The sequence below is a fragment of the Nannobrachium achirus genome, assembly GCF_963921795.1.
Source record: "Nannobrachium achirus genome assembly, chromosome: 8".
Classification (NCBI taxonomy): Eukaryota; Metazoa; Chordata; class Actinopteri; order Myctophiformes; family Myctophidae; genus Nannobrachium; species Nannobrachium achirus.
In genome coordinates, this window is record NC_137817.1 from 21512436 (window position 1) to 21537319 (window position 24884).

General features: G+C 40.6%; 1 protein-coding gene across 1 annotated transcript in view; it reads right to left on the reverse strand.

Moving 5' to 3' along the window:
• Nucleotides 1-23654, reverse strand: part of rasa2 (RAS p21 protein activator 2) — a 39888-nt gene extending 16234 nt beyond the window's left edge. Inside the window, exons 1-5 of the mRNA XM_080732310.1 lie at nucleotides 23540-23654; nucleotides 12591-12714; nucleotides 7630-7730; nucleotides 7441-7535; nucleotides 1042-1118 (exon numbers count right to left, since the gene is read on the reverse strand). Of these exons, the coding sequence (XP_080588436.1) occupies nucleotides 1042-1118; nucleotides 7441-7535; nucleotides 7630-7730; nucleotides 12591-12714; nucleotides 23540-23597 (455 nt within the window). The 5' untranslated portion in view covers nucleotides 23598-23654. The remainder of the gene's footprint in view (nucleotides 1-1041; nucleotides 1119-7440; nucleotides 7536-7629; nucleotides 7731-12590; nucleotides 12715-23539) is intronic.
• Nucleotides 23655-24884: the final 1230 nt, after the last annotated feature.

Consider the following 24884-nt stretch of genomic DNA (forward strand, 5'->3'; position numbering starts at 1 on the left):
ATGCAGCAGTAAACCACAGTGGTGGCTAAGTGAAGAGCACTAGCTTCCTGTTGAGATGCCATCACTTCCTCCTCATTACCCTGCTCTCCAAGTATGAATGGAGATGCAAAATAACTGAATAAAATGTAACTGACATTATCTCAATGACACACACTTCCTAATCTTGCAGTACAATGAATTGTACACCTGCGTTGCAATCCACATGCATGCACATAGCCTAAAAGAAGCAGTACCAGTGGGACAGTATACAGTAGTCTTCAAAAGGTTTGAGAACCCCTGAATGATCTTCTCTCTCCCTTTGTGACTGCTGACAATCTCCTAGTATAGGACAGGCACTATTGTTCACTCTATATCTGTCATAGAGTTTGGCTTTGTTTTTAGTATGCTGCAGGCATTAGGGTCTTGCACTTAAAATGTTGTAGACATAAACAGCAATTTTGTGTTTCCCCATCTATGGGGGTCACACCGTTTACAATACAACCACACCTCTGCCATTTGTCATATCAAAGCCCGTTTCTGTTTGGGTCTCCGGTACTTCCTCTGTATTATGTTTTTATTCGGACCATAAAAAAGAGGGAGAGGGAAAAACCTGTTGTCAAGCACAACCAAATGGTCACGCTCTTGACCAAGCATGCAGACCCAGTGCTATGCAACCCACACACAGGGTAGACAGGATATTGAGAGTGTATGCAACAGAGGTAGTAATCCTGTGTGGCAAAGTAAAACATCCTGGCTAATTCCAGTGGGAGATGGAGAAGGATCTAACCATGATAACGTCTCTGTGTGCAAATCCTGTGAGGCCTACCAGTTGTCTCCTTTTTGACAGTATGAGATCTAAATCGACTTGAAGACGCATCAAGCTGTCACTGCGACCCTCCCAGAGGGGCTCGGATCAAAGGTTGGGAAATAATGTTTATATCATGTCACTGCAATATCAAGGCTTAAAATAAAACTAATATTGCAAGCCTTTTAATACAATAACCCTTATAAGTAATTAGCAAAGGAACCACAAAATATGCAACCACAAAACTACATACTCACCGGACTACTAGCTGTTGACACACTGAGCCACTCTCTGTGATGACTTCATTCAGCTTCATCTCCAGATGTACCTTACCCTGTCAGACACGGGGAGAACGACAGCTCAGGTGAGTTCAATTCACCCCATAGGTAGTCAGAATGTAGACTATTTAATGGTCAAAGGGGCATTTAAATTAGTCACATATCCATCCTAGATCCACACACAGTCCTGTAAATATGCATTTCAAAATTGTGTAAATTGTCTAATTGTCTTATGTCTAATCATAACGGCACAGATTACCACAGATCTTACAGGAAGATAATTTCCAGTAGGGATACACTCTTTTTATGTCAATGCAATGCAGCTGTAATGTTAACCATTCACATTTGTAATTTTCCATAGTCAACTTGCACAGTAAGTGGTTGAGGAATTGGGGTGCTAAGAATGATATCCTACGTTGTATCTAGGATAAGAAGTAGACAACAAACTTGGCATCCATCCATCCATCCATCCATGGTCCGGCCACAATAATCCATTGCAGAACTACAATTTGATAATATGTAGATAGACCAGCTTGCTTTCACAAGCTAGGAAAAGAAATGCTAGCCACCTTCACCAGTACAGTTGCCCTGTGCATTAGGCTTTATTCAGTTTCACACCCGTTTACACATAATGTAGCAACAGAAAGGTCAAGGACCTCCAACGTAAACAAGACCGTAAAGGGCTTATTTGGGGTGTTCCTTTTAGGCAGGGTGTTTAACTGTACTTGTACTGTACTACATTTTGGTCTAATAAAATATTCAAACAATCAAACAAAGCATTTGTGTATATATTCTATCATAACTATTCTACAACTACAGGTAATGTATCAAAATGTATTTTCTTTTTTTATAATTTGAATCCCAGAGTGTTTTTTTGCCAATTATTTTTTACCCCTTTTTCGCCCCAATTTAGTCGTTATACCAATTCCTCCCCACACACATTTCTGTTGTCACTGCTGTTGTATCCTACTGACTCACCTGCCAACCAATTGTGTTCACACAGACGCCCGACATAGCCGGTTGCACCACAGGGGATTCGAATCCACAACCTTCCGTGGTGGTGGGCAGGTACTTTACCACTGCGCCACCCGAGTGCCCATCAAAACGTAGTTTTACAGAACTATTCAATGGCCTGAAATCATTAGCCCATTGACTATGACTCGCGTTATACCTTTTCCAAAGCATACCACAGGTTTGTTTTTGAGAAAGCGACTGGATTCCATTCATTTCAGTACAAGATGAAAATCTACTTGCAGAGACTTGAAACTTGCACTAAATACAATAAAACGCTAAACACAAAATATCATTGCACATGTTGTGTCAAAGTATTGATGCATTTTAAATGCATTTTAAAGCATGGGTCAATTTCAAAGGTTTTGCCAAAAATAGTCCCTGGAGAAAGGGACTATTTTTTTTTTTCCATGACTGAACCATAATAATGTTTAGCCAACACAGACTCAATTACTCAGGTAAGTGTTGTAATGTTTTTATAACTTTGGAGAATACAAACACAAAAATGGCCAGGGAGTCATTAAGACCCTGAGATTCTTCTTGGCGTGGCTCTACCTCAGAATGCTCTTGGCGGTTCAGGTTAAGGGAGGTAACATTGTGCAATATGAGCCAAAGCAGCTGTCATGTTTGTGAACACCAAGTCTTTATCAGGTCGGATGTGGTGAAGCCTGCCTGCCTCATCTTCGGAAGTGAGACAGAAGAGTGTGGGAGAGAGCGAGAGGGAGAGATACACTAAACAAAAACACCCCCACACACTCTGCCTCAGCAATTCAGCAACATTAAGTTAGGCAGAGACAGAAGGCAGTTGTTCCATATGAAATACAGGCCCTTCGTCAACGATTACCATGGCCGGATCACAGCACACATAGGATTAAATCCTGAGTAAACCAGGGAAGATGTAATTTAAAATTGTATACATTATGTTTTTGCACATCTACAGGGTTATTTCAAATGTGCACATTTTACAGTATTACTGTATTATAACATTCACCTACTAGTATTACAGTATACTGTGTTTTATTTATGTCAGACATTGTAAGCAGAGTCTGGCATTTCTTGTATGAGCAAATATAACATCTTGTATCTAGAATCTATTGTCCTTCTCCACTAGCTCAAAATGATGGAGTAACATCCATAACCAACTTGACTTTTCATTGACTAATCGTGTACCCCACATCACTGCATCCTCTCGCTTCCTCACACATCAGCTCTTACACTACCGTATTTAGTTAAGCTGTGTATTTTTCATTCAAAACATGTATTTTTCATTCATCACAATCACATCGCTGATGTAATTCTTTATATTAAAGTATCTACTTTTGAGTGAATCAGCCTAGCAACAAGCCCAGCATAGTCTGGTGTGGGCCAATGACAGCGAGGCAGCATGTTGGCTACAATAGCTCAGCAGTCAGTGGCAATGTGTTGCAACTTCATTCACCTTGTTGGACCACAAGAGTCCATCCATCTACATACTAAAGACTTGCACATTGGGCGTCACCAAGTCCCCACTGAGCATGTCCTGGGTAGTTGGCCTGTTCGTGTTCCCCACAGGTTATTTGTGGTCCACAGCCCAAAACAAATAGCCACCTTTTCCTCACACGCCTAAAAGACACAACTTCCAGCAGCATGTAACCAAGTGTCATCTATAATTGTTGCGACCGAAGGTTGCAGTATACTATGATAAATGTCGCAGCTTGTCCGTCTGTCCGTCAGTCAGTACACATTTTTACAGTCTACGGTTCTATGGGTTTGTGTATGGTTCTATGGGTTTGTGTATGGTTCTATGGGTTTGTCGCTCTGACTTCATGCTCTGTCACTGACAGAATGGGTTTTGTGCTCTGACATCACGCTCTGGCTTGATGCCCCTTTTATGCCCATATAGTCGACAATGTGATGTCAGAACATGCCCATATATGGCATTCCCAGATCACACTTGCAAATTAATTACGTCCTTTTCCGTTTTATGCCCATATATGGAGATCCCTGTCCAGATGTCATCAATATCAAGGGCATATCTGGGAATGCCCATATTTGGTAATGCCCATATATGGGCATGTTCTGACATCACATTGTTGACTATCATGCAGGGATCTCCATATATGGGTAACTGGTCCGATATACGTATATCACTAGCCAGATGGCCAAGAATTGGATTACTCGTATTTCATACTCTACTCATGTTAAACAAACATGTAACGACACACAAAGATTTCACTAGCCCTGCATCTATAGGGACATCTTGTGAACATGTAGATCAGCCATTTGCTGTATTTTTGGGAAAATAAATAAATTTGTTTAAACCGATTTTATTAACTGTTGCAGTCGCACCCCTACTCTCTTACATGACATTTTCCACCTCACCTCCCCCATTCTCCATAACACACACCTGAAACCTGTATGAACCCACTGTCAAAGACCATGCCCCAAATTGTATTGTGTTTGATGTCATTTTCATCATTGATTAGTCCCCTTTACAACAACGCACAGCTTGTAAGCATTGGCCATTCGTGGAATGAGCAACACAGCCAAACGTGTGGATAGTGCCAAAATGGCCTACAATACTGTTCTGTTGGTATTCACCTTTGTTCCTTGGTGCATTGAATGATTGCACTCTCCCACGGTATTAACTCATTTGCTGCCAAAAACGAGGAACCCGAGAATTTCGCGATGTACCTCCCTGCCATGCCCGAGGAACCCGAGAATTTTGAAAAAAAAAAAAAAAAAAAAATTCAAAAAAAATTTTTTTCAAAAAAATTTTTTTGACCCCAAAAACGATAGTAGGCATGATAGCGATCGCGAAATCGCATGTTTAACCCCCATAGCAACCCCATCTTTCAAGCATGGCAGCCATTTTTGTTTACATTATAGGAAAACATAGTGGCTGTTAACTCATGAATGCCTGAACGGATTTCCATTCTGATTTTTTTGTTTGAAAGCTGTGAGCAATGTGGACACACGTGGTGCATGATCTAGGCATGGGTGTGCATTATCCGTGCACTACTGATTACATGGAAGTCTATGGAGACTCATGGCAGGATTGGAGTACGAAGGTATTGTTAAATGGCAGCAAGTGAGTTAAGGGAAAGAAAAAACAACACATATTGGCCATGTTTACACTTTGTTCATTTCAAACTTTGTCAGGGAAGCCCAAAACAAGAGTGAATGCCAGCAGAACAGTATTGCAGGCCATTTTGGCACATTTCTGGGGGGTGCGATGCTAAGCACACGTTTTAGCTGTGCTGCTCATTCCACGAATGCCCGATGCTTACAAGCTGTACCTCGTAGTACAGGTGTTCAACGATAAAAATGATAGAAAACGATACCAATTGGTATTATTAAAGGGGAGAGATACAGTAATGGACCCAAGTTAAGTGTTCTAACTTTTTGTGTGTAGTTTATATTCAGACGGCTAACAATCCTATAATCCTATAATATCCGTTTCCATTCCAACCCGTAGTGTATTTGTTACAGCTTATATTTCATATAATGATAGGGTTTGAATTCTGCCGAGAAGAAAGTGCTCTCATTTTATGTTTAGTCTATTACAGTGTTCAAATAAGTAACTTGACCAAAATTGACCATTGACTTTTGAATACTGAAATTACATTCAGCCATGGCAGACAAAGAATACATATTAGCACTAGCAGATAAGAATCTCCCCTCACAGTGATTTTGAACATATCCCTTATAAGGCCATGGATGAGGATCGCTGCTGGCGGGTGGGCTGCATGCTGCTCCCATCTTTTTTGGTAGCAATGACGTGCTGACCAAGCTGCTGGCAACGATAAGAGCTTGTGCACTATTTTCTTTTCAAGAAAAGGAAAACAACATTTTCTTGCTTAGAATGCTAATGCCATGAGTACATCATGTAGTAGGCAATGCACAGAGGAAATGTATTGGACAAAAAAGTAACACATTTCCTTATAAATATAGTGGAATAAGCATGAAGGAAGAAACTAATAAAACTTACAAGGAAAGTTTAGATCCTCTAAAAACAAAATAGTACAAGATCTGAGGGGTACACACACACACACACACACACACACACACACACACACACACACACACACACACACACACACACACACACACACACACACACACACACACACACACACACACACACACACACACACACACACACACACACACACACACACACACAGAGTCTGAGAAGAACTGATTAATATTGATGATCAATATAAGGCTTTTACGGCAGCAACTATCGGTTATTTTCTTACTAGTGATTCCATCTGTCTTTTTGATCAATCGAATAATTTAGACACAATTATTTAAGATTTGATATATCAACAAACGGGCTGGGAACGGGCTGATGAATGTTTGGATGACAGTGGCAGCAAAACTCAATGAAGTACTATGGTGCATCTGCAACAAAGTGCTGAACGTATTGTATATAAGCATCATTTTGAAGCAATGGGAGAATTCAGCAGGGATGGCATATTAGACATGAATCACCTTTTGTTAAAAGTATTTTCCCCATATCAAAATGTCACTTGATGTAGACATTAATGGTGACCTAACCACAACATGTGTGTGCAAAAAGTATGATGATGTTGATCGCCAAAGGAAAAGATCGACAAGTTTATGAATCAAATTATGCTCCTGGAAAGAGTTGCACGAGCGTTCTAGTATCAAATCTGATCAAAATGTGAAGCCTATTACATCCTCAAACATTGTGACAGTTCTATGTCAAAGGAACTTAAAGCCACACGTTTATGGTATCAATATAAAATGGAAGGAGTCACCACTAGCTCTCAATTCTTCCTGTATAACACCATTAGGTCAAATCCATACTCACAATTTGCGTCACCCATAACTAATGTCTGTGAATCAGTTAATGTCTTAGCCAGTGAGGAAGAGAAAGGTCAGTGAGGAAGAGAACGCTTCTTTCCATATTTATGGCTGGACTACAACAGCGGGGCCAGCCCTATAAACGGGAAGGTCCCTGACTGACTGAGTCACTGACTGATGAAGTTACACCATTGGTTGGATCACTGAGTGTTTGAGTTTCCCCACAGGTCGTTTTCAAAATGAATCCCCAAGAATAGTTTCCTATTAAGTCATCAGGAACCATTTACATCGGTTCCACTGTCTTCAATTACATGCGCAAGGGCATATGGGTGACCAAATACTCTCTGATTCCGGGGTACGTCGCCCCATGACCATGACCTGGCTGCCATGTTTGAAAGATGGGGTTGTATGGGGGGTCAAACATTTTTTTTTTCTTTTTTGCAAAAATGGCCCAAAATCGGGAAACTCGGGCATGGTGGCGTTAGAGTACGAGAATAACTCGGGAACGGGCAGCAAATGATTTAAGAAGAAAGCTCCTTTCTTTGCATTCAATACCTGAACTTCTGAGTTGGGATCCACTGGTTGTAGGCTAAACCAATGTTCCTTCCCACTGTATTTGCACAGGTCCTCCTTCCGGATGGACACTTTTCCTGAAAAAACAAACAAAAACATGAGCACACCCTAAGCCTCAACAGAACAGAATGTGTGTGAGTGAGTGTGTGTGTGTGTGTGTAACTGACTTACCAACAGGCAAGCGTTGGAAAACGCTCTTGGCATAAATGTTGAATGATAAACACTGAAATGGTCGTGGGATCTCAAAGTAGAAGTCCTCGCCATAGAATGGGCTGCAAGACAAGAAATAAATTACAGTAATGCATTTGGTAGAATTTTGCCATGTCAAAAGGCATACAGACATACACAAAGTCAAATTCCAATATAGCTGCAAGCAGCGATAAAGTGGCCAAGCTAGGAAAAAGTAGGAAAGCAAAAACAGCAAGGGAAAAAAGCAGGAAAAGCAAGAAAAGTGGGAAAAGAAATCAAAGAAAAACTAGAAGCAGTGTTCTTCTGAGAACAGGTCAGGTAGTTTTTTTTTTTTGCCTCCTGGTGGCGCTATAATAGGCCAATGTGAAAAGGGCACCATGTGTGTTCTTGGGACTTTCACAGCAATCGGACTCTGCATATGTGATTTGAGGCATTTTGTTCCAAAAATTTGTTTTGCAAAAGTTGACCCACATGTGGCGCTAGTGGGTTGACCTAGTGGGAATGGCAATGGCAGTGTTCATGATTTGAGACGTTTTTGGCCACTTTATCGCTGCTTGCAGCTATATTTATTATTATTATTTATTTTGTGTGCACTTCATAGGCATGTTAGATAAAGGTCCTTAGCTTGCGTGTAGAACATTTCATGCACATTCCTCAAAAATCCCAGGATAAAACGGGTTTAAGCGTTTTAAAAACTCCTCAAAATGGCGGACAATCTAAGGGCGGAGCTTACTTGAAAAATACACAGATGTCTTCCTATTGAGTCAAGGCACGCATGTAAGCAAGTTGCATGTCTTCAAGCCAAACGAGGCATGACTTATGCCCATTTAAAGTTTACATTTTTAAACACTTTGTAATGCGCCGCCCTTTGGCAAATTGGAATAAGATTGGTTTCAGTAATATTTGAACAAACCCTCTTCATCTTTGCCAAATGTCATGAACATGTGATTTTGCATGTATGTTTTAGAGGCAGAAGAATAATTTGCATAAAACTATAATATTCATTGAATTATTAAAAACTAATATTTCAATTTAATAAAATCTAAAGTTCAAGTAAAATAAGTTTTGTGTATGTGACGTGAAAATCCCAGGAGGAGATAGATTTTAACCGTTTTTCATATTCAAAATGGTGGGAGATCTAAAGGTCAGAGGACAAAGGTCAGAGTGGCAAAGTTGTTCGGCATGAGGAGACGTATATGTGTATACGGGTTTCATGGCTGTATGTCAAATATAGCTATACCTGTTCAAAGTTTACACTTTCAAAGGCTTCCTACAGCGCCACCCGTTGCGAGCTTCATGTTTTTTCGCCTTTTGGCATAGTCCTCTACCATATTGCCGAGTTTCGTAAAAAGCGACTGCACGGTCAAGCCAGGACAGAAAAAGTGGCGGAAGAATAAGAAAAACACCAATATCAATAGTGGCGTACAAGCCCCTTACAGGGCTTGGCCACTAATTAGTCAAACACAAATGTTTTGAAAAATGTTCTGAAAAAAGCAAGCCTTTCATCAGATAGTAATAGAAATAAAGCCATGTAAATAAATGTTTGAAAAGATGAACAATACAGGCTCTCATCAACCAACTACCATTACGTAGGTTCAAATCGGCCCCAGGTCCTTTTAATCCCATTTCTCTTTCATCATTGATTCTCCTACGTAAAGTGCAACTGTCAATTGGACAGAAATAGAAGTTTAAAATGTATTAAATTGGCCAACTCATGGCTTCTTAGCACATCTTAAAATAGGACTTGTTGTTAAATAAGCCTTCATTCTATCATAAAACAGGCCGATAAATATTGCATAGACTTGTAAGCATATCGCTGGTCCGCATATGTCTGGCTGCCCTGTAGGAGCTGGCAATGAGACAGAGGGCCAAAGCATCTGTGCCATTCAGTCATGCCAAGATAACTACCTCACTCGTGACCAAGATAAAACTAAGATTTGGACAGCCGGATCCAACATAACTAATAGTAGGTTAAGCATGGGCTACAGATGGATCCTTTTCCCTATTAGATTTTCAAGAACGCTAAAGTGGATTAACTATTTATACGTATATAGTAGTGATGTGTCGTTCATGAGTGATTCGTTCATAAGAATCGAATCTTTAGCAAGACTCGTTAACGATTCATTCAAATCCTTGAAATGTGGAAGCCTTTGAAAGTGTAAACTTTGAACAGGTATAGCTCGGCATGGCGACTCGCTCGCTGCCGCTCGCTTGGCGGCGTTTCCACCACGCTCCATAACTAGGAAACGCAGAGGCTTATGCAAGGCCAAGGCAGCCGCGTCTGTTACCGGAAGCCTCCGACGGGTCCCGTAGCAAAAATGTTCCCGCACACAAATGAATTAAATATAACATTATTTATTATATGTGAAATGACGTATGAATCCATTTCAGGCCACTTTGAACTGAAGGGAGGCAGCTTTCCTCCTAGCTAGCCAGTGTAGCTGCTAATGTTGTTGTTAGCTAGCTTGTGAACATAAGCTTAGTGGCCGGTTTTCCCAGGGGACCTCGACCCCGTCAAATGTTTTTCCCCACACACAAATTAAATAATCATACTCAACATATAAGATTAATTATTTTATTCTGAATGACGTTTCAATCCCTTTTCGGACATGGAAGCAGGCTAGCAGCATTCCTGCTAGCGTTGCTCCCTCTGGCTGCTTTGTTTGTTGTTGTCACTCAGGTGGTCACGTCAAAGCCAGGTGTGGATCAAAGCCAAAAACGAGCACACCTTTTTCAGTCTTACAACCATTGCAATCGTACTGTGATATATACACACATACACACACACACTGTATGCAGTAAACTTTCTATTCGCAAACCATAGTTGGTGCTGAGAAACAATCTTTTGCAAGATCAAATTAATGATTCATACGCATCTTATTCTATATAATTAAAAATAAACTTGTCCAGAGAACAGACATTGGCCCGAACAATAGAACAAACTTTACCTTGACATGAAACAAACTATTCAGTCAACTCATAATATATATTCTAAGTAAGACAAAGTAACAGAGTTTAATCAAATAAATGTTTGGGAATGTAAGGTTCTGTCTTCTTAAGCTTCTATAATCTTAAAACACTTTATAAATAAAGCACTTTTAAACTGAAGATTTTGGCCAATGTTGATGATAATTGGATTTATTTTTCATATAAGCAATTATACGGTAATTAGACTATACCAGTAGTCCTTAATCTACCCTTTTTCTTAGAATGTATGCCATTAACTTTGGCCTATGTTAAATGCAGTAGTGCTTGTAAAAACATGGTGCTAGCATTATAATAAATTAGTCCAAAGGCCTATGAATCCCTACAATGACACTTCCCTATGTACAGCTTATGTGTCTTGGTTGGTGAAATAGCTTGCCTGACACTTCCGCAGGGAGGGTTTGGCAACACATGCAGACTTGTGCATACACCCACGCATCCTCCTGTTAATGCATAACATTACATGGAACTACTTGTAGCCCCCACACTGTCTGTACGCACACAAACCTAGTCACAACTGCACTCCCTCTATGCCTGTCTTCACCCTAGATTTACCCAAAATGGGAAGGGGCAAGGTAAAACTACTTCTACAACTCGAAAAGAAAAAAACTAAAACATTATCCAGTGGATCAGCTGCAAAAGGTTTGTGATTCAGGGTATGTCTCAAAAAAACTAAAACTAATTGGGAATACAAGACAATACAGTAAAGGTGTAACCAGAGAGAAAATGAGGGAGAGGAAGCAAGAAAGAGAAATACTGTAGAGTTTGTAACATAAAAGAGCAGGCCAAAACGGAGCGATTAGAGAAGTGTGTAAATTGGCATTGAGTTGAGTGAAGTTGACAGTGACAGACAAAGACGGGGTAGAGCGTAGGAGGACATACTTCCTCTGACACTGTAAAAGGAACTCTTTGAAAGGGTTTGAAATAAGGAGAGAGAGGAAAAAGTTGTTGTGAAATACTTAGAGGGCAAGCCCATGTTTACGGTGAGATGTGAGAGACTGGAGGTAGAAACATTAAGTTCCCTGATCGCCTGTCTGCCATGCACACAGTATCTGAACAGGTTATGTGTGTGTCTCCATGTTGGTCAGAAATTGCCTTTTCTTTTTACACATCATTGGCATTCATTTGCTTTTGATCGCCCTGCCTATACCCCACGCACACCATGACAGCTGTGTTCATACCTAACCAGTTCTCTAGGGGAAATAAATCTTCCAGAAAACCATTGCTTCATAATTAAGCATGACAATGAATATCACATTTTGCGTATTCTTTTTTTACGCTTCTCAACGTAATTTATGCCCAGAAATGATGGTTATAAAAAGATGCCCACACCGGTGTATGGTCATGAAAATAAAAAGTATCTATATATATTGCCTCTGCTAATGACATGTTCCATATCATGATATAATGTCAATGTTCATGTCAGTAATCACAGCTGTTGCACAACCGATGCACTCAAAGATACAAGCTATACTTTAGCCTATACTGTGCGTGTTGGTTTAGCAGGTCTTGCAGTACTTCATAGGCAATATTAATGCCTGAGCCCTATGATACGGGAGGTACCCGTAATTGCCGGACTATAAGCCGCGGCTTTTTTCCCCATGTTTTGAACCCTGCGGCTTATACAACGGTGCGGCTTATAGAGATTTTTACAGCTAATGGCCAGTTAGTTAGTTTTACAACAATCTTTAACGAGGATTTATACAGTATAGCTTATTACAGCTAACAGCCACCAGTGGCGCTCTAGCGGGAAGCAGGATGGACACCTGCGGCTTATAGTCAGGTGCGGCTTATACATCTAAACATTAGTTTTTTGTTCCAAATTTAGCTGGTGCGGCTTATATTCAGGTGCGGGTGCGGCTTATAGTCCAGCAATTACGGTACTTTTTGCAATATTATATTTCTTAATGGTTCAAAATGGAAAACAGTTCACAAAACCTAGGGGTGCCAATGCTTACCTGTGGCTTTTGTCAATCACCTTGGTGCGGTGGACTTCCTCCTGATCCAAATTGATGGTGCAAAACGTACAAAGGTCCCGCTGGCGATTCGGCCCCGAGACTGGACCCAGGTTTTTAGCTTCACCTACAGGACCAAGACAAAAGCATGAGTGTTTGAGTTCGACAATGGATAATTTCTTGGGGGGAGGGGAGGGAGGGGGAGAGAGAGAGAGAGAGAGAGAGAGAGAGAGAGAGAGAGAGAGAGAGAGAGCAGGGGAAGAGACTAAACTGTATAGCATGATCAGTTAATTAATATTAATGAATGTAGATATTATGATGAGTACAGTAGCATGTCTGCACATTTCAGTGACTACAGCACATCCATTCACAGATATAAAGTTGGGAGACAACTAAAGAACCAGGCAGACAAACGCATTGGAGAAGGGGAAGGACAAATAGAGATGGTACCGAGCGAGATGGAGATGGGGGAGACAAGTTTGTGCAAGACAGTACTTTTGGTCTCCGGTGTTCTTTACTGAGCAGGTCTCCTTCGATTGATATAGATTCACGGTTTACGCCTGACATATTCATTGTATGACAGCGTGTGTGCCTAAAATAGTCAATCTACAAGCTCACAACATGTTTCAAGCTTATGGGTGTGCGACATCGTTATATGACAAAGTATAAATAAGCATAGACAGTTGAGTGGCATGGGGTCTCGTACTTTCTTTCCTGGCACTCATACATGTATATAGTCACTAAACCGAATGAAAAAGCAAACAATTGTTCTTATGGGAGAGACAGAGTTAAGCATTTTATTTAATGCTGCTGACCAACCAAAACAGGTCCAACTGAATAAATCAGTGCATTATGATTGGTCTCTCACCTTTTTTTAAGATGGCCTATTTGTTTTCTTACATCTGTGCAGTGCTTTCTTTTTTACAGTTGCCTGGGCAGGTACAGAGACCAGGGCGGATGTGGTAAACTCGAGGATCAATCATATGTGGTTTAAGACACAAAACATTAACTTCCGCAGCCTACCCAATAGTGACACAGGAGTGCTGATTCACAAAATGACAAACACCTCTGTAGCATGCCTCAAAGCTTGTGAATGCAAGCAGGCGTAGACTACTGCTAACTAATTAAGCCATGTTGTGTTCCATTAAATTAAATAAAGAAATGTTTGAAAACATACTAAGCACTATTCTTATGCAGTCACTCAGACACCAGCCAGTCAGTGTCAAAGCTATTGGGTGCCTAACGTTGCAATATTAAACTCTAGCTAAAAGGTTGATAGAACACACATCATTGTTAGCCTCTAAATCATCCCTATGCACTAATGTACATAAAGCCTACTTTGAATAAGCAATGATTGGTATTAATTGGCAAAATAAGTTCTTCTGTTATATAATCTTAGAAAAAAATAAGACTAAAATGATATCAAATGAAAAAAGAAAAAACAAAACAGCATTATATTTGTACTTTTAAGTAAGATTTATTTTTAGGCTGTTATAATGCCTTTAAAAGGACAGTAGACTGACAGGAAAAGGGGAGAGAGATGGGGAGTGACATGCAGCAAAGATCGTCAGGAACAGGATTCAAACCCGGCCCCGACACGCGGTCAGGCTGGCATTGCAGCCTAGTGTGCCCACCGGCAGCCTGGGACGGTTTCTACTTTTTATTACGTCATTTGGTGCTTGATCTTGTGTTACTAGTTTTTAGTGCTGCAAACCCAACTGCGCCTCTGAAGACAAATTCAGTTATCGCAGCCTTGTGTACGAACGTAAATGGCCAAGCCAACCATCTCTGTATGACAGAGCCTACAAGGTGAATGTTCAAATACATTTATCAGCATACTGTAGAAACAAAAAGTTGGAAAAATGTAAATGTTATCTATCCATCTTCATGGAAATGTTTTCCACTGCCTCCTTGTAGTTTCCTTGATGCGAAATAATAAAAGTATTAGAGCTGTAATTTGTAACTTTCTTTTAAATAAATAGAACATGTTATTTACCAATCTGCATGGTAGTATGTTAAGGCCTAGCAAAATAAATCCTTGGTTTCCGGTTGGCTGTAATTTTAGGGCTGAGTAGGTACGGAATTTATTTTATTTTATTTTTTATTTTAATTTTTTTGTGGGCATGATGGGTAGCAAGGAATTGTATTTTATTTCCTCATGGGAAGGATGGGTTTTTTTTTTTTTTTATGGCAATGATTCTTCTTTTTTAATATATTCTGTTTTCCTGAGTTACCAATTTCTAAATCATTAAATGGTTCATGTTAGGGATGGCCAAATGGAGATTTTTTCAACCGATAACCGTCAGGCCTTATCAGTTAATTAACCGTTAACCGTTAAGGAAATGTGCTCAAAAATTCGCTATTTTAGCGATTTAAAAAAGGAAAATAGGCCTACACCAGTGTTGTTTTTGGCGGGCATTTTAGATTTAGTCTTAGTCATAGTCTTTTTGACAAAATGCTTCTTAGTTTTAGTCAGATTTTAGTCATTTATATCCCTGATAGTTTTAGTCTAGTTTTAGTCGACTAAAACTCGAAAGGTTTTAGTCAAGTTTTAGTCGACGAACCCAAACAAAGGTTTTAGTCCAGTTTTAGTCAATAGTTTTAGTCAAAAAGAAAAATGTGTCTTTAAATAAATAAATGAAACACAAATAAGGCAGTGGTTCTAAACCTTTTCTGGCTGCGACCCCCAAAATAATAATATTTTAACTGGGGACCCCCCACCCTGACGAGCACTAAGAGTTGAGGCATAACATTTTGTATAACATTCTATTGTGAAAATAGCAGATCTACATGCTCACAACCCCTCACGTTGCGAGGCATTGTGAGCATGTAGATCAGCTATTTTCACAATTTCAGCCTCTAATATTTGACAATTTGACCCTTTGTCAATTTAATTTGTCATTTCAGAGGTTAAAAAAAGTCCTTACGTTGTCACTTTAGACATGTACATAAACCCTCAATACACTGTATGTTGTTTTGTTTACAGTTGAGTGAGAAAACAATGTTGCACATTAAGTTTTGGACCCCCCCAAAATCATTTTGTGACCTCTCTGGGGTCTCGACCCACAGCTTGACAAACGCTATGAGGCGTTTGCCTGGCTGCAGTGTGTACTAGGACCCCTTTTCCACTGGCCCAACACCACACCACACCACACCGCCCACTTGTGACATGTCTTCCACTACAAGGACCTGGGTAGAGTGGTGTGAAAGTAATACTAATTGTGGTACTAAAAAGTATCCAATCTAGAGTAGGTCTGAGCTAGGCCAAACAGGGCCAAACTTATATAGATATTTTTATGTGGTGTGGTGTAGTGTGGTGTGGTGCTAAAGCTGCAGTCGAAAAGGGGCTTAGGTGCTGTGTTGTGTCGAGCGCACACACTGCATAGTAAACAGTGATGTAGTAGTAGAGGACTTCTTAAAAAGTTTTAGATTAAGACAATTTGCTTGCATAGCGATGCAGCCGCGTACCGTTCTGCATCGTTACATACTTGTTACTTTTAGCCTGCGTTTGTTGTTGTTTTTCCTCCTGAAAGAACGTGGCTAAATCATTAGCATGCTAGCGCTTTAGCCCCGTTCCTTTAGCCGTGGAGGAGAGGAATAAAATCATTACAATCAGGCAGTTTTCAAAGCAGAGAGTCCACCAATCATGCGGTTTACAACAGCTTGTATCGGGCGCTATTTTCTATCAACTGCTGTGTTGCATCTCCACTCCAGTCACTGCTGTTATGCCTGCTTGCTTTCTATGCATGGGAATTGGGAACAGAGGCTAGTAGAACGCTGCGGTCTGAGCACAGCTGGAGTTAGAGCAGACGGAATGACGCATGAATAGTAAAACAAAACATTTGCGCACTTGATATTTTAGACGAAAGAAAACTTTGATTAAACTTCGCGAATGTGGTCGCACCAAATATATTTTTTGTAAGACGTTTTTGATCGACTCGGTCGGATTTTGACTTAATTTTTTATTTATTTTTACTCCAAATGCCAATAAAATCATCTGGGTCGCACGTATTTAATAGGGTCGGTCGCCTACCGGAAGCCAACATATAATTTTGGTAGGCCTAATACAATATAACTAGCATCTATAGTGGTTGGAAGTTGGAACGTGAAGTAGTTTCCCTAATCTTCTATTAAGAAATCTAGAACCTGAAGTATGTATTTAAGGTTAATGTATGTTTTGTAATAATAATCAAACTCTTAAAGTTAATAATAAAAAAAATAAGTTTTTAAATAAATGTAGTGGAGTAAAAGTACAATATTTGGATCCGAGATGTAGAGTAGAAGTATTGGAAATTGGAATCACCCAAATAAAGTACAAATAACTCAAGAGTACAGTACTTAAAGGACAACTTTGTTTTTTTACAACAAGGATTCATATTTTAGATTGTAATTAGAGAAAAGAAAAAGTTGAGTGTTAAAATGTTTTCATTTGCTTCGTTCTATTGTTTTATCGTGTTTACCGTGCTAAAATGTGGGGCATGCGTACGCATGGGGGCATGCGTACAAGTGGCTAAATATGTCTTTTTAGACACAATAAGCCAGCAGTTTCTTTATTGCTATTTACAGTAACACTTCTAGCCCCCATAAGTCACATCCAACCATGAAAGGTTGTGTTGTATCTTGGGAATGGGCTTATTCTGTGTAAAATGACATATTTAGCCACTTGTACGCATGCCCCCAACCACTGAAATAAGAATCTCTAAAACAATAGAAAGAAGTAAATGAAATCATTTTAACACTCATCTTTTATATTCTTTAATTACAATCTAAAATATGAATCCTTGTTGTAAAAAACTAAAGTTGTCCTTTAAGTAATTGTACTTAGTTACTTTACACCACTGGTCTTAATTTTATTTTACTTTACTTATTGTGTGTGATTTCATTTTGCATACACTTTGCACTGTTCTATGTCTCATATACTTTGCAAATATTAAAGTAGACAGATTTGGAATTGTGTTCATTTCTTTCAGACACATTTTCTACATGAACATAACCATATTTAACCAGAACCATGAAACACAAGTAAAATTCTGCACTGTCAAAAATGACATGACTCGTTGGATTTTTGTGGGACTCAAATATCTCTGGGACCCATCTGAAAGACCATCCTTTATGGCACCCCGTCTTAAAGCATGGTGATGCTAGAAAATAGATGCCATGCAACGGTTCAGACACTCTTGCCATATTCTTGAGGCATGGGACAGTTAAAAATCCAAATCCATCCACTTGGTGTGATTATTAAAACAGGAGCCATCTCAAAAGAATGCCACATCCATTGATGTTTTAACATGTAGGCTAAAGGGAACAAAATGATCAAGCACGAACAAGGAAGAATGAAGTTTCGTAAGACAGCAAACAGAGCTACAAGCCAATGTGGTTCCTCTATTTTGTTCTGCTTATGGTTTTTATCAAAAAACATAATATCTAATGTATAGATGCCTTTTCTTTCCCCTTATTTAGTTTCCTATCACTATTTATGTTTATCATGTTACTTTACATTTTATTAGAAAAATAAAATAATACGTGATTAATCAGACTACATTCTCACTTGTTAAATGCAATAACATGGCTTAAGACTACTAAAATATATACTTTGTGTATAATCTAAAAAAAAATCTTCTTTTTTATTTATTTATCTAAGACTCTTTTCAATGTAAGCATATTCCATGGTGCACATTTGAACTAGAATCAGTGCTCTCTCCTGAGGGAAAGTGACCATAGGCTCACTCCTCTTAACAGAATCAATGGGACTTGCTGTTTAAAGTGATTACAAATGTACAGGTTTCACACATTGGTAGCGCTAAAAGCTTTTGTTGGTCACAAGCGATACTTCCTTTCAATCAGTTTCATTCCGTTTCCAATGAATATGCTTGTTCTATTGAAACAGCAGCAAGAGAAACAACTTTCTCATGTGAACACAGCAAGAAATTAATAGTAGTCATACATGCAAATACAATATTTGCCTCCCATTCTACATGAGTTATAGGCAGGGCTTCCGGTGGCAAAGCAAATTCGCAATTTCTTATCTTGTGTGAAGTTCAACTTTGGTCATATTTGACATGGATTTCACTTTGGCAGGCATTGGCCACTCTCTTGCTTCAAGCTGCTTGTACCCTAAAACAGTGGTTCCCAAACTTTTTTGACTCAGGGCACCCCTGTAAATAACGTTTTCATCCACGTCACCCCTGAATTACACTGTTATTTTTTAAAATCTTATATTAAATTACGTTAAGTATATACCGGTATGCACATATTTCCAGTTTCCACCTGACATACGGGATGTAACGGTGAAAAAGAAATCCATCAGAACTGACTGAAAATAACTTTATACTTGACGTTTAACCACTCTAACCCCAGCATCCCTATTCTGGAGGGAGGGTTCACTAAAAATAGCCTAACTACAAGCTAGATATTAATGAATTCCCAAAAAAAATTATTCAATTCTGCAGCACCCCTGGACTGGCATCACGGGCACGGCACCCTGGGGTGCCACGGCACTTTAGGAAACCCTGCCCTAAAACTGCCATTGAATTTTTGAGAATACTGCAGAGTAGTGTTTTTTTGCCCACAGAAATTGAGAAAGAAACAACTAGAAGCAGTGCTCTTCCAAGCACTGGTCTCCACCAGGTCAGGTAAGTTATTGTGGCCTCCTGGTGGCCCTATAATAGGCCAATGTGAAAAGCGTGCCATGTCTTCTTTGACCTTTTTTGGCAATCGGACGCTGCATTCATGATTTGAGGCATTTTGTTCCAAGAATGTGTTTTAAAAAAGGCAACCTGCTGGTGGCGCTATAAGATGCCAATGTGAAAAGGTGGCATTTGTTCTTCAACCTAGTGGGAATTAGTCTTACGTTTTTTTTTTGAGAGACATGGGTAAACTACGGCACCATCTTTTCCTCCACTTATCCATACTTCTACTTGTGCAGCTCAGATTCAGAGTTGGGCTGACTTCTGGTCCAAAGATATAATGGGTTTCAGCCCAGAGGTTCTTCTCGTGAAAGTGTCAGGAAAAATAATCTGGGAACTCAGTTATGACTTTAGAGATACGGTGTACCGATTTGCATGATTTTGGGATACATTTCCTCAGCCTAGTGGGAATGTGCATGCACAATTTAACCAAATTTGCATGCTGCATTGATGCTTTGAGGTATTTTGTTCAAAACTGACCAATCTTGCAAACTTTGGAAGCCAATCTTAGCCAATCATGAAATGTGTTTTGCCATCGTTATCAAAAGGAATCTAGGGGGGGGGGGGGGGGGGGGGAAGATGTTGATTGTACGACAACGGTTCAAAAGCCAAATGCCAAAATGTGAAGTCGGCTGTTGTAGCAACACCATGAGGAGATTTGCCCTTAACGTCGACAAGACCAAGGAGCTGATGGTGGACTTCAGGCGTCCGCAGTAGAAAGGGCACCACACATGAGAAAAAAGGCTCAGCAGCAACTGCACTGGCTATGCCGACTGAAGAAGTTTGAAGTAGGACACCGCATCATCAGTCTGTAATACAACAGCTCTGTTGAAGGCGTTCTAACAGGATGGTATGGGAACGGCTTGGTATGGGAACTGTACTGCCCGAGAAAAGATCAGCCTACAAAGAGTAGATAGGCAGAGCACATCATGGGAGGCGAGCTCCCTGCACTCCAGAAACTGTACAAAAAGTGGTGTGCAGTAGTACTCGTCAAAGGCCAGCACATCAAGGACAAGCACCACCCAAATCACAAGTTGTTCAACCGCCTACAACAACCGCCAGTCAAGGGGCCCTACCACAGTAACAAGAGTAGCACCACCAGATTCTGGAGCAGTTCACCCGGCTGCCGTCAGACTGCTGAACGAGCCATAGGCCTTGTTCAGCAGCCTGATGAAGGCGGTGTGACTTGGGCGCCATTCACACTGCGTTTTGGCAACGAGAATTCTGCAAAAGGAAAAGTCAGATAGGCCTTCCGTTCAGACGACAAGGGCATTTTCGGGGGTTAAAAACGGAACGATCTTGAAACGCAGAGTAGGGTGGAAAAGCTGACTCCTCTCTCCCCTCACGTCACCGTGTGTGCAACAGAAACGCAAGAAGCAACAACGCATGCTAGGCTTTTTCTCTCCTACTAATACATACTGAATGCCCTCTTTAGTACTGTGGCTTGGTGACCGAGTGGTTCACTTCTTTCCGCCACCGCGGACAACCTTTTTTTTCGGCAATAAAGTTATTATTATCATTACATTATTATCCATGACGGAGGCGATGAGCCGACTCAGCGCCGTTACCGAGTTATGTGAATAATGTAATAATAATAATAACTTTATCGCAGAAAAAAATAAAGGTTGTCTGCGGTCGGTGGCAGAAAGAAGTGACCGAGCGGGACGCGAACCTGGGGCACATGGATCATAAAACCAAATCGTTAAACACTCGGCCACCAAGCCACAGTACTAAGGAGGGCATTCAGTATGTATTAGTAGGAGAGAAAAAGCCTAGCATGCGTTGTTGCTACTTGCGTTTGGTGACATGGACACTACCTCATTTCGGCTGCATATGAACGCTCGATAAAAGGCAAAACGCAACGGCGATATCCCGGGACCTCGCCGTTTTCTCTACAGAGTGTTGCCGTATGTACGGGGCCTTGGATTTTAGCTCTTCCTTGGACATCTGTGGATTACACCAATATGTGACTTGCCTTTTTTTCTTTGCACTTCCTCACAGACCTACTTGCGGATTACACCAGTGTCGGTCTACTTTGTGGATTATGCGGTCGTCACGCATTGACATTTTGCACCTAATCCCATTCCCTTGTACAACGCACTGACTTTTTTTTCCTAGCACCTTAACTAATGTTCATAAAGTCTGACAGATACATCTTGATGACATGATGACTACAGGGATAGTGTACCAATTTGGTTGAGGTTTGGACAAAATCGAGTTGTAGAACAACAATATTTCAGAATGCTTGTCATGGGGAAATGGATTTGAGAAGTTCTGTAATGATCCAAGGGGAAAGAAATGATTGTACGACCTACGGTTCAAAAGTTATAGGCCAAAACTGCATCGGCCTGTTATAGTGCCACCACAAGGCCGATTTGAAAAATGTAGGGTGGCATTTCTTCCTTGGCCTAGTGGGGATGTTTGTGCAACGTTTCGGATTTGGATTCAGGATGGCATATGAAAAATTTGACAGCCGTCTTATTCACATAACTATGTAGACAGACATGTGTAGTGATTTGCGTGATGTTTGGACAAAATATATAGGAGTAATATCAATAAATTTGCTTTAATATAAAAAAAAGAGATTAGCTGTTCAGACGGACGGACACATGCACGCCACACACAGAAGGACAGGGGCATGCATGCTTTCAAATGCCACCGCAAAAAGGTCAGAGGTCGTTCCCATTGGCTTGTTGTAGTCCAGTGAGTGGCAGAATGTTTGACAGGGATGTTGTTTGCAATGAGAACATGCGCTAACCGCTCCAACGTCTAGCTTTGTGAATAAATATGTGAATAAATATGTCCGTATGAGCACAATAATGTCTGTATGAGCCTGAGACTAACGTCACATGCGGCTAATGTCATAGAAAGTATGCAGAGACCGACATCACCACAGTTGATGTCACAGACAGAATGGCCCATACAAGGAGATATGCACGTGTGTCATGTTTGATACCATGGTGCGATCACACAGGTGCTATTTCTCTTTCTCTTTATGTGCTAATAAATAAGACACAAAACTCAAACTCAAGATGATGACCTTAATTACCACCTAAGCATGTTAATTCATTAGAAAGATGAGGTGTTATAGTGACTCACCTTTAACATGTATACAGGGCAGGCTATTATTTTATAAGTTAAGTGGCATATAGTCACCTACCTACTTATTATCCTACGTACAATTTATGTATGTTTGGATTCCAGGGGCACAGGCTCTGACCCTTTTGCGGTGGCATTTGAAAGCACGCCTCGGCCACGCATTCGGCCAGGCGGCTGGCAGCAACTGAATATGGCACAGTGAGGCACAAACTTACTAAAATAACGTCACCCACCCGGCTTTATGATACAGAGGTTATTTGAATTACAACAAGGTGATGAAATCACAAAACTTCACACACAACTTCCATGAACTTACTAACACTTTATTTGAACTTGGTCTACTTGTGAAGAGCAAGAGGCTTTCCAGCTAATTAGGGTGAAAGCCAGCAGCTTTCTAACAGCTTTGAGAAGCTTACAGTTTTGTAACTAGCTACTTGGCGTCATTTAAAAGCTACTTTAGAAGCTGGTCAAAATAAGGTTAAACCTGAGCATGTTGACTTCTGATGTGAGTGGCGCAAAACACACTCAACGCAACGATAACGTTACAGTGATTTTTATTGCGAATTTCAAGTAACGTTTGACCACCGACAACATTAACACAGCGTTAAACGTTAGCAAATCTCGCTTTTTGGCCAACTAGCGCGAGCAGAACGTTGCCTATTCACATTTTAAGTATTTAACGTTTACATTGAAACGCAGACAAAATAACGTTGACTGGCTGCACACTGACGAAGCCAACTTTTTTTTCGGGGCCGCCGTGCAGTCACAGTCTCCCAGACTCTGTTCCCCTGAATGAATCATTCACAACAAGCTAGTACTAGTAGCTGTTGTTAGCTTCCTGCGCTGCTGCTGCTGGCTAGCCGGCTCTACTTCGTCGCGCGTCCGTCCGTCCGTGTCGCCAGACAATACATAAATAAAAACACGTCTTTTCAACAGAAAAGAAGTGTCGACGCAGACTTTTCAGTTAGGAAATATGTCATGTTTTTTTGTCTAGTGACATAGACGGTCTCGTGCAACCGAGTCTATTATATTAAAGCTTTAATAACGAAAGCACCGCGCCCCTCTCCTCTCTCCTTCATCGACCGTTCGTTCATCCCTCATAACAACATATCTCCATGTTGGGAGAGAATACGGATAAAACGTTGACAGTATAACGTTCAAACTTACATATTTTACCCCGCACGCTCTGTAAAATCCTTATTCCCATGTCGTCTTCTTCCGCCATGGTCCGTGTTTGACTATGTTACTGCTGCTACTACGCTGCGCTCAACGCTGGTTTTATCATATCGGTTTATGAATGCAAGCAACGAGCGTCGGCCTACTAGCAGCTCTACGGCGTGACGCTGACACCATGTACACCACTGTTTCCCAAGCAGTGGGTCGCGGTCCCTGTCCGGACACATTTTTATGGGACCCTTTATTTTTTGTTTCCTACAGTTTATTTTTTATTATTTATATTAAAAATAAAAATCACAAAAAAGCAAAAGGTTTCATGAATAAAAAAAATCAATGATTTTTCCCCCACAGCAATTTCACGAAGAAATTAAAGAAAAATCTAAGAAATTCCATAATAAATTAGAAAACAAATGTTTATGAAGTAGTGAAAATAGCCAATCTACAGAGCAACAGAGCGTGTAGATCTGCTGTTTTCACTAGTTTGGGTCCTGGGCAAACATATTAATTTCTTGCTAAAAAGTTTGGGAACCATGCTGACTGATGTAGTACACTCCGTCTCACGACGGTGTCGCGCGCCGGTAATAGCCATCTACAAGCCAATGTGAAGTTGTCAAATTGCAGATCGGCTATTTCCGGACGGAAAGGCTTTACACCTGTGTGTACAAAATTTGCGGGCCTCGATCCTCGATCTCCGTACGCCAAGCGTTTCGCTTTTTTAAAAGCCATAGCAGTGTTTGGACCCATGCTGTTATTTTGAGGAGGGCGTTGAGAGAAACTGGCTTTGCCAGTCAAAGCTATATCATAATTTCATCACATTCATCTGGCTGCACGGAAGGGAAGAATCTTCGCGATGGCGAATTAAAAAGTGAGAGCTTGACTTCAATAATATAATTTATGGATAATTTAACCGTTTGATTGACTGTTCAGTGTTGTTGGGTGGTGTGTAGAAGTCTTGATTTTAGTTTCGTTTTATTTGACATTTTTAAAAACGATCATAACTTTGCCATGATGAGGCATGTGTAATAAAGGTGTATTGTAATGTTTACCAGTAAGACGCCCTAAGGGCGAGAAGGGACCACACTGCTCCCTGCTAGAAAAACCAGCACAAGACCAGCAGTAAGACCCGCACCAGCACAAACCAGCACATGGTGTGTTTTACTGCTGGTCTGTGCTGGTGCTGACCAGCAATAAGACCAGCACCAGCACAAACCAGCACATGTTGTGTTTTACTGCTGGTCTGTGCATGGTGCTGGTCTAGGTTTAGCTGGTCTAGGGTTAGCTGGTCTAATTTGCTCTGGTGCTTGAGTCCTGTTCTGATGCTCTGCTCCATGGGTAT